At 42.3% G+C, this 12,925-nt stretch overlaps 1 protein-coding gene across 3 annotated transcripts in view; it reads left to right on the top strand.

The window, feature by feature from the left end:
- arhgap10 (Rho GTPase activating protein 10) overlaps window positions 1-12,925 on the top strand; it is a 188,594-nt gene that overhangs the window by 79,197 nt on the left and 96,472 nt on the right. For 2 of the 3 annotated variants that reach the window (XM_080193094.1, XM_080193105.1), the window contains exon 3: window positions 2,379-2,440. The exons of the other annotated variant lie outside the window; for it this stretch is intronic. In XM_080193094.1, coding sequence (XP_080049220.1) covers window positions 2,379-2,440 — 62 coding nt within the window. The remainder of the gene's footprint in view (window positions 1-2,378; window positions 2,441-12,925) is intronic. 3 annotated transcript variants of the gene reach the window in all.

Here is a 12,925-nt window from a genome sequence, read left to right as displayed (position 1 = left end):
ATCAATTCAATTTTATTTCCTGAAGTCAATATTGTCTCATCAAGCTTAGCCCTTGGCCCTCAACTAAAAACAGAATTAGACCATTCGGTCAGTCAAGTCTGCTCCACCATTCAATCATGGCTAATAGGTTTCTCAACCCATTCTACAATTAAAGGTATTTGTGCAGACTGTGACCTGTAACTTAGAGGTGATTTTGTTGTTCCCAAAATCCATATAGCCTCCCCATATATATTGCCAGTCGGGTTGCAGTGTGTTTTAATCTCAGGGGCTGGATCCTCCACCACCACCACCACCTCTTTTTCTACCACCGGGTAGGTCCTTGCACTTGCTTCTTGTACGTCCCTCTCTGCCACAGGCGTAACACTCATCTCCCCAAACCTACAATTCTCCCAGGGATGAGCTCCCCCATACTTAAAGCATTCTTCAAAGATCCTGGTTTGTAAACCAAATCTCTTACACTTCTGGTTCTGTATTTCTTTGTTCTTCAAATTCTGTGCTCACATCCCTGGCACTACAGCCATTTTTAGCAGTTTCTCTCCAAACCTGCTGGACCTTGTTGGTTTGCACACTTTGATGTTCCATCGCCCCTTTTTCTGCAAGAGCTATTTTTAACACCACCTTTAGGGTTATTTCTATCGCTGTCAGCAGTTTCTTGTTCATGACAATATTATTCACCAAACACAGTAGGCGGTCTCTCAACTTCTCATTAGGGGCAGACACAAATTCACAACGTTCAGCAGTTTGCCTCAGCCTTTGCATTAGGATTGAATTCCTCAAACTTTTGAATAGAGGCATAATGATAATTCACTGAATACAGAATAGATGAGCTGCCAAGAACTTGTATACAGGGTCTGCTATGCTGTTCTGTGTAGAAAATGGAAAGCACTGTTGATCCTCATCACCAAATGCAGGGGGGTGATTTTCCAGTAGAAAACTAAGTGCCCAAATGGGCAGGAAAACAGGAGATTTTCCCATCCATTTTTTTGCGGCACTTGGTGTTCTGTGCTTTACAAAGTCCGTTGGGGGATTCATGCCGGTAAGGTGGGATGGAGCCTAAACTCACCTGAGAAGCCAGTATCAGTGCGCTGATGGCAGTATGGAGATCGGTGCATGCGTACTGGCCCCTCCATTGCTGGGCTCCCAATGTCATCCCTGACCCCTTTCCCCAGTCGCTGGATTCCCTCCCTCCAATCACCAGCCCCAATCGCCCCCTCCCTCCCGATCCCTACTGGTCACTAATGCAGAATGCGCAGCAGGCCCTGCCCTCTTGGCACTTCCTGATGGGCAGTACCAAACTGGCACTACCCAAGGAGCAGCGTTCTCCACTCCTCCCGTGGGGCCTCAATGGCCTTTGTCCCGACCAGCGAGGTGATTGTGCCTGGTCCCCATAGATGGGAAGTAGCTTTAATCCCCACTGGTGAGAACCTTTCCCAGTGGGGTGGGAGATATTAGCGAGCCTGGATGATACCATCCGGGCTCACTAATGACATGGAAATTGAGATTTAAATATTGTAATTGGTGTCATGCTGATTTCTGGCTCTAGGCTGATTATGTTGCAGAGATGGGCCTTGAAAAGTTGTGATCAGCTGGACGCTATCCACAACTCACAGTAGAGGCCCCTCGCTGACACTTCCTGACCCGCTGCGCTACTCAAGTGGGCCTGGAAAATCGCACCCATAATATCTTGGAAAGAGTGGCAACCACCAAATGGAATAACTAACAAGCTATTCATTAACAGGAATAACTATCTATAGAAAGTGGAAAAGATGCCAACGATTGCTTCAATCCTGGTTTCCAGACTGCCCAGGAAAGCCCACCTTCATCCTCGGAACACTCATGCTCTGGCCCGATTGGCCGACTGGGTCACGTGGCCCTCCGAAACCTCACCCCTTTAAAGGGGCACACTATTACCACTGTTTAATTAGAAGTTGGATGAGAGCAAAGGGATAAAGGTTTAAATGAGTAAAATTAGTAAAAGATAATTTGAGGATTGCTATCAGGATGCTTTTCATCAACACTCAGAGGGGGTTTTCAGAGAATGTTATGCAAATATTCTGTGTTTATTTCAGAAACAGTTGAAGAAAGAATTTTCCCTTCCTTATTCAGAAGGACCTTGAATGGCTGAGGTTTTTTATCCATGTTAGTACCCACACTGTCTTGACTTGATTTTAAATTTTACTTCTTTGTATTTTGGGTGTGAGAAGATAATAAATGATGCGATCTTTATAAATAGTTGGACTTAAAAGGTGCTAGAAGGGCTGGCTTCTACCTAGTTCCCCCAACACTGAACGCTCTTTGTAATAGGAACACCAGCTCATTTGTATCACTAAAATCATTGAGATTAATATTTCTTAACATGTTTTGGAATTCCTTTCCAGATGACTCACTTCAGGAGTTTGCAACATTTTTACACAACCTCGAAGAACAAAGAAAAATGATGGTAAATGGAAATGTGTTATTTGTTTGGGGGAGGAGAAGGAAATATGTATTTGCATGTTTCAACTATGCCATCTGGCAACTATCATGTCTGTTTGCTTAATTTATATACACAGCATCCTGATGAGATCAATTTGTCAAAAACAAAATTCATATTAACAGGAAGTTTGATTGGACTACGCAACATGTACAGTATGTTCTTTGTGTGGACATTCTTCCTTTCTCCTTCCTAAATCTCCCAAGAGCCAAAGGTCATTGTTAGTTGTTGGCATCAGTTCCAGTCTGCTTTTTACAGTTCCCACTAAATAAATCTCCCTGCTGTTGTGCTCCAGGTGCATTGTTGTCGTCTTTTTGTTTCTGGCTGATTTTAAATATGAGATGTGTGCAGTGATTTGATTTATTTTCCTTGTCTGATCTGTTTTTAAGTTTGGTGATTTAAAACCTAAAATGCTATTTATTAGTGCAGTTTCTTACTCTATTACTGTTATTCTGAACTTATATGCAGTTGATTGATTCCAGTTAAGTTTTTACATTGCTGTCCTTCCAGCAAGATAGCTGCTGTTTTTATTTTATTCTCCCTGTATGCTTTAGTCATTATTTATTGGCTATCAAATTGCATGCCAAATTGTTTATAACTTGTTGCATTTTTTAAAATGTTTACCTGCTGGACAGAAGGGGGAAAAAGATCAGAATTTTAATTGTTAATCATGAAACAGATTTTATCAGTTTATACTATAGCATTGTTGCACATGTGTCTGACATGGAAGGGAAAGTCACGGGGTGGGTGGAAGTGCTTTGTGCTCAGCTGTGTTTGGAACAACATTATACTGCTACATTTCCTGACCTCACCACTCAGTGATGTTTCTGTTGGGATGATGTGGTAATGCCCATTTTAACTGTGGCTTGCATTTTGGGCCAGTTTAGGAACTGCCTCAGTTCCTCACTCTGGCTTTGTAGTGTTGGCGCTGAGTTTTCTAGGGCAGGTTGCGCGGATAGGTTCCCAGGCTAATCGACATTTCTAGCCTCTGCTAAAGCTTTGTTCTACGTTCTAGACTTTACTGAATGGATTTCTGAAGTTTGTTCACTGATTCACTTGGGCAGCAGAAAAACCTGGAGCCTTGGTTGACATAATTGGCTAAATTTGCATCCCTTTCAGATTTTCCTGTTAATTTAGTTACCTTATAAATCAGCATTTTTTAAAGCGATTTGCCATCATCTCTTTTTTCCCCTCCTTGCTCCTGAAGATGTTGACTCTTGCTGGGGCAGAATTACGAAGGTGCCTGTAACCCTTGGGAACTTTATCCGTATGTGGAGGGTGTGCACTTAAAATGAGGGCTGTCATTTCCCCCCTCATGATACTTCTGCTGTGCCCCAAAGTTAACTTGCTCGTTTGATGAGATGCAGAGTGGCAGTGGGCTTGTCTTGAAATATCCAGCTCAGAGCTCAATAATATCATTGGAACCTGACTGTGCTCTTAGTCAAAAGGCCTGAGTAGGTGAGCAGTGAAGGCTTCCCAGTCAGCCCAGACATGCCAGGAGATTGGTCATGGTTGAGAAGAGCCCCAGGCAAGTAATATTTAAATTTAACTTTAGGTTTGCTTGTGAGGCAAGGAAGAACATGGTTGGATAAACAGCAAAATGCATGTGAATGAAGCTGGGCTGCCCTGGCTTTGGGGCTCGAGCAAACTGTGTCCAGATCTTCCTCTTTGCCATTTCCCTCCCCTCTGTTTTTTGAAATGGGAATTGAGTGTTTGCTAATTATTTATCTGTGGGGCAGATTGACAACCAGATTGATGACCAAACACCCTCGCGTATCTTTTCGGGAAAGAAACTTGGCTGATTTTATCCCTCAGCCACACCCCAGTTTCCCATCATTTAAGGTGCTGCCGCTATTTTCTCAGTCTCTGAGATAAGCTAATATAGGGAATGAAACTTGAGCTGACTTCTTTCTGCATTAACCATGGAGGACAGTACTATTATCTAAAACCACGAAAAAACCTTTTGAAGAAAATAAAACCTTTTTAAAATATTTTATGTTGCATGATGCAATAAACCTTGGTTGTTTTGGAGATTGATTTTTGTCTAATATCTATTCATTAGTTAATCCTAAAATAGTTCAAAATAGCCTTTGTGACGGAACTTTTCCCTGTTCTGTTCAGATCATTAGTTGCTGTGAACCGTGCTGCTGTTTAACTTAGTCTAGTTGGGTGTGGCCCAAGGAAAAATGATTGCTGTACATTCACTGTATGAGCAATCTCAGCCTCCAGAGTTCAACTGTTTGAGTAAAGTGTAGTTCTGTCATTTTAATTGTTGAACAGTTCAGTATCAGTCAATAATACTGCCCTTCTGACTCAAACTTTTAAATCACACTCCATAAATGATTTGGAAGAAAATGTAATTGGTTTGATTTGTACGTTTGCGGGTGACACAAAGGTTGGTGGATTTGTGGATAGCGATGAGGGACATCAGAGGATACAGCAGGATATAGATCGGTTGGAGGCTTGGGCAGAGAGATGGCAGATGGAATTTCATCTTGACAAATGTGAGGTAATGCATTTTGGAAGATCAAATAAAGATGGGGAATATACAGTGAATGGCAGAACCCTTAAGAGTATTGAATGGCAAAGGTACACAGGTCACTGAAAGTGGCAATGCAGGTGGAGAAGGTAGTCAAGAAGGCAAAAGGGCATACTTGCCTTCAATGGCCGGTGCGTTGAGTTTAAAAATTGGCAAGTCATGTTGCAGCTTTATAGAACTTTAGTTAGGCCACACTTTGAATATAATGTTCAATTCTGGTTGCCACACTATCAGGAGGATGTGGAGGCTTTGGAGAGGGTACAGAAAAGATTTACCAGGGTGTTGCCTGGTATGGAGGGCATTGGCTATGAGGAGAGGTTGGACAAACTTGATTTGTTCTCACAAGAATGATGGAGATTGAGGGGCGACCTGATAGAAGTGTACAGGATTATGAGGGGCATGGACAGAGTGGATAGCCAGAAGCTTTTTTCAGTGTGGAAGAGTCAATTATTAGGGGGCACAGGTTTAAGCTGTGAGGGGCAAGGTTTAAAGGAAACGTACGAGGCAGATTTTTTACACAGAGGATGATAGGTGCCTGGAACTTGCTGCTGAACATAAGAACATAAGAACATAAGAAATAGGAGCAGGAGTAGGCCATCTGGCCCTTCGAGCCTGCCCCGCCATTCAATAAGATCATGGCTGATCTGTCGTGGCTCAGTTCCACTTTCCCGCCCTCTCCCCATAACCCTTAATCCCTTCTCTTATCAAAAACCCATCAACCCGCTTCTTAAAAATATTTAGCGAGGCAGCCTCCACCACTTCAACGGGCAGAGAATTCCAGAGATTCACCACCCTTTGAGTGAAGAAGTTCCTCCTCAACTCCGTTCTGAACCGCCCCCCCTTTATCTTGAGGCTGTGCCCCCTAGTCCTACTGTCTTTTTTGAGCGGGAAGAGTCTTTCCACCTCTATCCTATCCATCCCATTCATCATCTTATACGTCTCAATGAGATCTCCCCTCATTCTTCTAAACTCTAACGAGTACAAGCCTAGTTTATTCAGCCTCTCCTCATAGCTCAACCCCCTCAACTCCGGTATCAGCCTAGTAAACCTCCTCTGCACTCCCTCCAAGGCCAAAATATCCTTGCGCAGGTGCGGCGCCCAAAACTGCACACAGTACTCCAGCTGCGGCCTCACCAATGCCCTATACAGCTGCAGCAAGACCTCCCTACTTTTATATTCAATCCCCCTCGCTATGAAGGCCAGCATCCCATTCGCCTTCCTGACCACCTGCTGCACCTGCAGGCTGGGTTTTTGCGACTCATGCACAAGGACCCCGAGGTCCCTCTGCACCGTCGCCTGCTGCAGTTTTTCGCCACGTAAGTAATAGTCCTTCCTACCATTCTTCCTACCAAAGTGGACCACCTCACACTTGCCAACATTAAATTCCATTTGCCATTTCCTGGCCCATTCGCCCAGCCTATCTAGATCCTTCTGCAGACTCTCCACACCCTCCGCACAATTTGCCTTTCCCCCAATCTTGGTGTCATCAGCAAATTTCGACACCCTACACTCGGTTCCCTCCTCCAGATCATCTATATAAATGCTGAGGGAGGTAGTGGAAGCAGATACGGTAATAACTTTTAAGGAGCGTCTGGACAAATACATGAATAGGATATGGTTCCCGGAAGGGTAGGGGGTTTGAGTTCAGTTGGGCAGCATGGTTGGTGCAGGCTTGGAGGGCTGAAGGGCCTGTTCCTGTGCTGTAATTTTCTTTGTTCTTTGTTCCAGAACATGAGCACCAAGCACTCAGCGCAGAGCTGGAAATGCCATCTTTCTAATGGAGAGTTAAACCAACCCTGTGGTCTTAAGTGAATATGAGAGTTAACCCTGATGTACCAGCCAATATTTATCTCTCAATTGACATCACTCAAACAAATTATTTGGCTTTTATCACATGCTGAGCAGGAGTCTCTCATTTTGAGATGAAGTATAATGGCAGGCAGTTCTGGCAAAGCCTGTTCCATTGACTGGAATAGCAGGATCCCATGTCAGATTCTGCACTTGGAAGATCATGCACTACGCACAGGCATCTGTACATGCTCAGCTGGCAGGTTTGAAGGCGCCAGATTTAAACACGTATCCAGCACACTCGTATCACTTGCCCCAGCCCACCTGTCTTCACTGGACTGTGCAGGATGTCAGCAGCCCAGAAAGAAAAGGCTGGCAGCCTCGAGAAATCTGTTTGTCGATTCAGTCACCCCCTGCGAGCCCATCATTTGTGAAGCATCCATGTTCCACTTGGACCTCTAGCCACCACGTTGGGAGTCTTCATCCATCTCAATCCAATAAACATAAGAACGTAAGAAATAGGAGCAGGAGTAGGCCATCTAAACCCTCGAGCCTACCCTGCTGTTCAATAAGGTCATGGCTGATCTGAAGTGGATCAGTCCCACTTACCCGCCTGCTCCTCATAGCCCTTAATTCCCTTATCGAAGGGAATTAACGATGTAGTATCCCTTTGGTCTTCATTGTTTGTGAGCTTTTCATGCAGCCTTGTTGGCATCCAGCTTCCCTCTCCTCAATCATCCCTCTGTCTTCCCTTGTTTGCCTTCCTCATGCACCTCCATGCCCCTCTGCCTGCCATCAAGAGCCCTTCCCCCAGCCCTTGCATAGCCTTCCTTTCACATTGCACCCCTGTCTTTGTTAGGCCATAAACCCTCATTGCCTCCACCCCCCTCTCCTCACACTTCATCCTGGTTAAATTTTGGATCTGTGTTGTGGTGGCTGCAGGAGCCACCACAACACAGTGCTGTCCAGATAGACACTGCTGTGTGTAGCATCAGGAGCAAGGAGACTCTTGTACTTCCAAACTCCAGGCACGATACTGACCTGACTCAGTGACACAGAAGACTCCATGGGTCCAGCAGTATGGTGATGTCCGTGAATACCTGCTCAGCATGGAGATGGAGGGCAGGAACCGGTCTGCCCTGGCAGAGTAGTGAAGAGTGCCTCAGGGGCAGTATGGCAGAAAGTTGTTGCACTCACCTCGAGGTCAGTGGTGAACTGTGGACTGCCTTGTGCACATCACCCATTAACAATTAGGTTTGACACTGATGTAAATTCACGTTGGTGTGACGCAAGATTGGAAGACCTGACCAGATACTGGCAGGCAGATGTTGCAATGAGCATTCATGAGATGCAAATGATTGCAAATTGTATTCACACCACCTTTTGGCTCTTGCCAGATTCACTGCACCCATTTGTCACCAGGCCTACCATGGGCAGGATGGGAGATTTCCACCCACGATTTGTGGAATCCTGCAGTGTGTAAATTGGCTACTACAGAACAGGGATGAGAATTCCAAGGTATTTCACTGGCTGAAAAGCATTGTGGGATTTCCTGTGGCCATGGAAGGTGCTATTTCAATAAATGGCAGTATCTTTTTAATATAAAGTTCAATTGACTTGGACAGTTTTCACATGCGGTATTTTTCAGCAGTGCACATTATGTTCCAAGTGAGGTGCTTTGTTTAGTTACAATGGACCTGTTTATACAATTGTTCCAGCACTAGATTTGTCTTTGGATCTAAATCAGAGAGATTTTTCTGCTTTGTAAGTTTTACATGTAGAATTTGTGCTGGCATAAATTCAGTATGAAAGTCATCCATAATGAGCATTGGAGAGGCCTTGATGTGGGAAACTAAAACATTGGTACAGTTGGAGTTTCTTTTCTGAGATTCACATTAATATTTAGACTTAGAATTTGTTGCCAAAATAAGGTTGTGTTTAATGGCACTAGCCATTATTAATGTGTAAAATGGCCACCAATTTGTGATGAGGAAGAGAAAACGGCTAGTTTCTGGACAGCTTAATTTGCTTGGCTATTGATCTCAAAAATGGCATCACACACTCAACTTGCACAGAAATTCCATGAAGTTACTTCATTTGCATATTTACCAATTAAACTTGCCACTGGAAGCAAGAGATTTTTTGAATTCCCCAGGAATTTGGGGAACCTTTAGTTAGTTGCTTTCTTTGCAACAATGCCTCGTCCAGTTGGCATTGACCTGCCAACCAATCCACACCCTTTTCTCCTGTAGTAAAAATTGTTGTGATCATTTGAAATTTGACAAGCAAAGATTCAACAGCAACATATCTCTTTCTTCAGCGAGATTCAAAGGTTTTCAGCAAAGACGATTTTTGTTCCTACATTGCCATCCAAGCTCTTCAGACCACCAAGGGAAAAATTCCAACTGCGGTGCCTCATTCTTTCATAGAACGAATTATTGTTAGGTATTTTAAAATGTAATTATTTTTACTCCTCCCTCTCCCTCTCTCTCTTCTACTACAATCTTTCTTGCCCTCCCTTTACTTACCTTTCCATACCTGATTTGACTCACTTTACCCCTCTAACCTCTCTCTTCTCCATCAGTCCTCCACATCTTTCAGTCCTTAAGTCTCATTGTTTAAAAAGATACATTATTTTATACTGAGGCAACAAGAGGTTTCATTGCTGCCACACTTTTGACACCTCTGGCAAAATTGTTTCGAGCTGAAGGAAAGAAAAAAGTCTTGCACATTTATAGCACTTTACACAATCCCCAAATGTCGCAAGTTGTTTTCCTGTCAATTATATATTTTTAAAGTGTAGTCACTATTGTAATGTAGAAAACACACCAGCCAATTTGTTTGTAGCAAGCTCCTACATACAACTTTAATAATAACCAGACAATCTGATTTTGTGATGGTGATTGAGGGGTAGGTATTGGCCAGGACAAATCACATGAGCAATAGAAGCAGGAATGACCATTTGGTCCCCCAAGCCTGTTCATCCAGATCATGGCTCACCTAATTGTGATCACAACTCCACTTCCCTGCCTGTCCTTCATCAACTTTGACTCCCTGTAGACAACTCGCACAGTGGGAGTGGCTCCCCTGCTCTTTGAATTTGTGATGTGGAGATGCCTGCATTGGACTAGGGTAGGCACAGTAAGAAGTCTCACAACAGCAAGTTAAAGTCCAACAGGTTTATTTGGTAGCACAAGCCATAAGCTTTTAGAGTTAGCCCCTTCAACAGGTGAGTGGGAGGTCTGTTCACAAACAGGCCATATAAAGACAGAAACTCAATTTACAAAATAGTGAAATAAAAATTATTTTGTAAATTGAGTTTGTGTCTTTATATGCCCTGGTTGTGAACAGAATTCCCACTCACCTGATGATGAAGGGGCAGAGCTCTGAAAGCTAGTGGCTTGTGCTACCAAATAAATCTGTTGGACTTCAACCTGGTGTCGTGAGACTTCATTCTTTGAATTTGTGGCACGGTGTCTTCTATATTTACCAAAGTAGACAGTTGGAGTTTGGTTTAACGTCTCATCTGAAAGACGGCACTTTTGACAGTGCAGCATTCTCTCAATAATGCACTAGAGGTCAACCTGGATTTTTTGTGCCTGAGCCCTGGAAAAGGACTTGAACCGAGCACCTTGTCTCTCAGATGACAGTCCTACCAACTGAACCAGGGGCATTACTAATCAACTAACGTGGCATGCTGCAGCAAATTCTGGTACTTTATTGAAGTAAAACTTTGTGCTGCCGCTGACCGTTGAACTCTTGTGCATTTAATAAATGATCTGTGGGAATTAAGCTTAGTTTAAGGCAGTTAAAACTACCAAAATAACTGCCTTCGTCAATCATGGGAATTATCCTCAATTTTCTTTCTCTGAACACAACAAAAATTCCCATGTGAAACTTGCACTTAGTCACATGTGTTTTCAGTAGAGTGACCCAGTGAGGACTAGTTTTATTATTGCTGTCCTGATCAGAAAGGAAAAACACCAGCTTTAAGCAGGAGAACGAGAAGGATCGTGTTTATCAAAGGAATTTCCCAAAAAGAGCTGCATTTCTTATGTCACTGAATTTGTACAGTAGTCTATAGATTTTTAGTTGAGATAAACTGCCCTAGTGCCATTAGATGTGAATGTTCATTCGTTATAGTGTTTATGGGAAAGAAGTGGCAAGATAAGATGTGTTTTTATGAGGGGGAGAGGGGAGGATATTTAAAAACATTTCCATATGTATAAGACTGTGAGCTTTGAAATGTCAGTTATGTGTCACACCTCCCCAGCATTAAGGGACAGTTAATTGAAATGTAGACTTGGTCTCTTGTCATCGCTTCCCCAACTCGCCATCAGGAAATATATCATTACCCATTGTGTGAATGGCAAATTAAGCCAGGTATTCTCCCAATCTCATTGGAACATACTCAAATCTAGTGAGTAAATCAGCGTGCACACAGTGAGGTCCTGAGGAAAACACTACTTACTGCCATTTACCATATACCATTGTCAAGTATTAAAATGGAAGCTTCAACTTATACAATTAGTTTACACCTCAATTTTATGCGGGTGTCAAGGTACAAATGCTGAGGAAACTTCTGACTGTTATCATTCGTGATCTGTCTGAATTGTTTTTACATTTGTAGAGTTATAATCCTGTTTGAGATTCATTTGATGTTTTTAGTCAGGAGAAAGAATGAATTGCATTTCTATAGCATCTTTCATGACCACAGGATATCCTATAGAACTTTGCAGCTAATGATGTAGCTTTGAAGTCTAGTCACTTTTTTCTAGTAAAGCTAACCTATCAAAAAGCTGGAGCATATTAGTAAATTCAAAGCTATTTAGCAAAAGAAATGACAAATAACCAAAAATTTTAATATAAAATTGGATATACCAACACAAAAGAACGCTGATTTTGGAGAGTCCTTTTAGTTTTGGAAATCTGTTATTAAATTTGATTATGTGATGCAATTATATGTGTTCTAACAGCAGCCCAAAGCAGCTGCTCTGGTTTTCCATATGGTTATTGTCCCCACTGACCTTGAACACATCTGGACCTTGCTGCGGAATTTTTATAATTCTGCTAAGTGTCTTGCCAAATGCTATAACCTACAGACTGAATGTACTCAACAGTTTCCATATCCCTCATAATATGGGGGTGTCCAAATTTTGTTTGTCTCAGTCAGCCACTTGACTGAATCCCAGTGAAACAATTGAAATCTAAAACACCTTTTTCGAGAAATACTTTGAGAAGTGGCATTTTCTGTTCTTAAAAAAATCTTTTTCCAAACCTGTGCAAAGACATTCTGTTATTAAATGCACTTTAGAGTTGATATACTGGCAGTCTTAATAACACGTATTTGTGTAAATTTCTTTGCCATTTTAATGAAGGACTTAACCCATGGATTAATGTCTTAATTAAAATAACAGAGCAAGGATTTAAAGCATAACTACTATTCAGAGTGTGCATAGTTTCATTATTCTCAGTGGAAGAACTGAGTAAATTCATGTTAGTATTTTATAATATTTATCAAAATATTAGTTGGCAATCCACTATATGTATGAATATTTACCAATGTTCTTTAAATAAGTTGTGAACTGTTTTTGTTTACCCACAAAATCCCACACAACACAGAATCCAGCTCTGAATAAAATGAATCACTCAGATTTTGTGATTCAGATAACATGGGCTTGAGGCCAGGCATGACCTATAAGCAGTTTAGACATCCAAGTTGTCATCTTTTAAATGACAAGGTCCAATTGTTCAATATTCCAGATTGTACCTCGTACTTCATAAATTGGACCTCAGGGTGTGAATGAGTCAAGGAGCTGGCAGGATTAATAGCAGAAGTGTTCCATTGCAAATATGCTTGTGACTCCTGAAGTAATGCATCTGAAAAAGAAGAGGGGCTCTTTCTCATTGTTGAGCTTTCCAGTTGTTTGTTTTCCCCAGTATTGCCCAATTGCCAGTTTGAATTTGAATGAAATAACAGATAATATGCTAAATCAGTGATAGTTTTGCTTATTGGCACCGTCCACAGTAGAAATTAAAGTCTGATGTTTAACTTGGCGGGAAGCAAGATATTTTTGGGAGTGTCATGGGAGCTTGGCTGGAGTAGAGGAAGTGGGCAGCATGGG

Source organism: Carcharhinus amblyrhynchos, chromosome 1 (genome assembly GCF_965287045.1).
Source record: "Carcharhinus amblyrhynchos chromosome 1, sCarAmb.v2.hapA, whole genome shotgun sequence".
Lineage (NCBI taxonomy): Eukaryota > Metazoa > Chordata > Chondrichthyes > Carcharhiniformes > Carcharhinidae > Carcharhinus > Carcharhinus amblyrhynchos.
The sequence above is the reverse complement of the archived record's forward strand: the minus strand, read 5'-3'. Positions and strand labels throughout refer to the sequence as shown.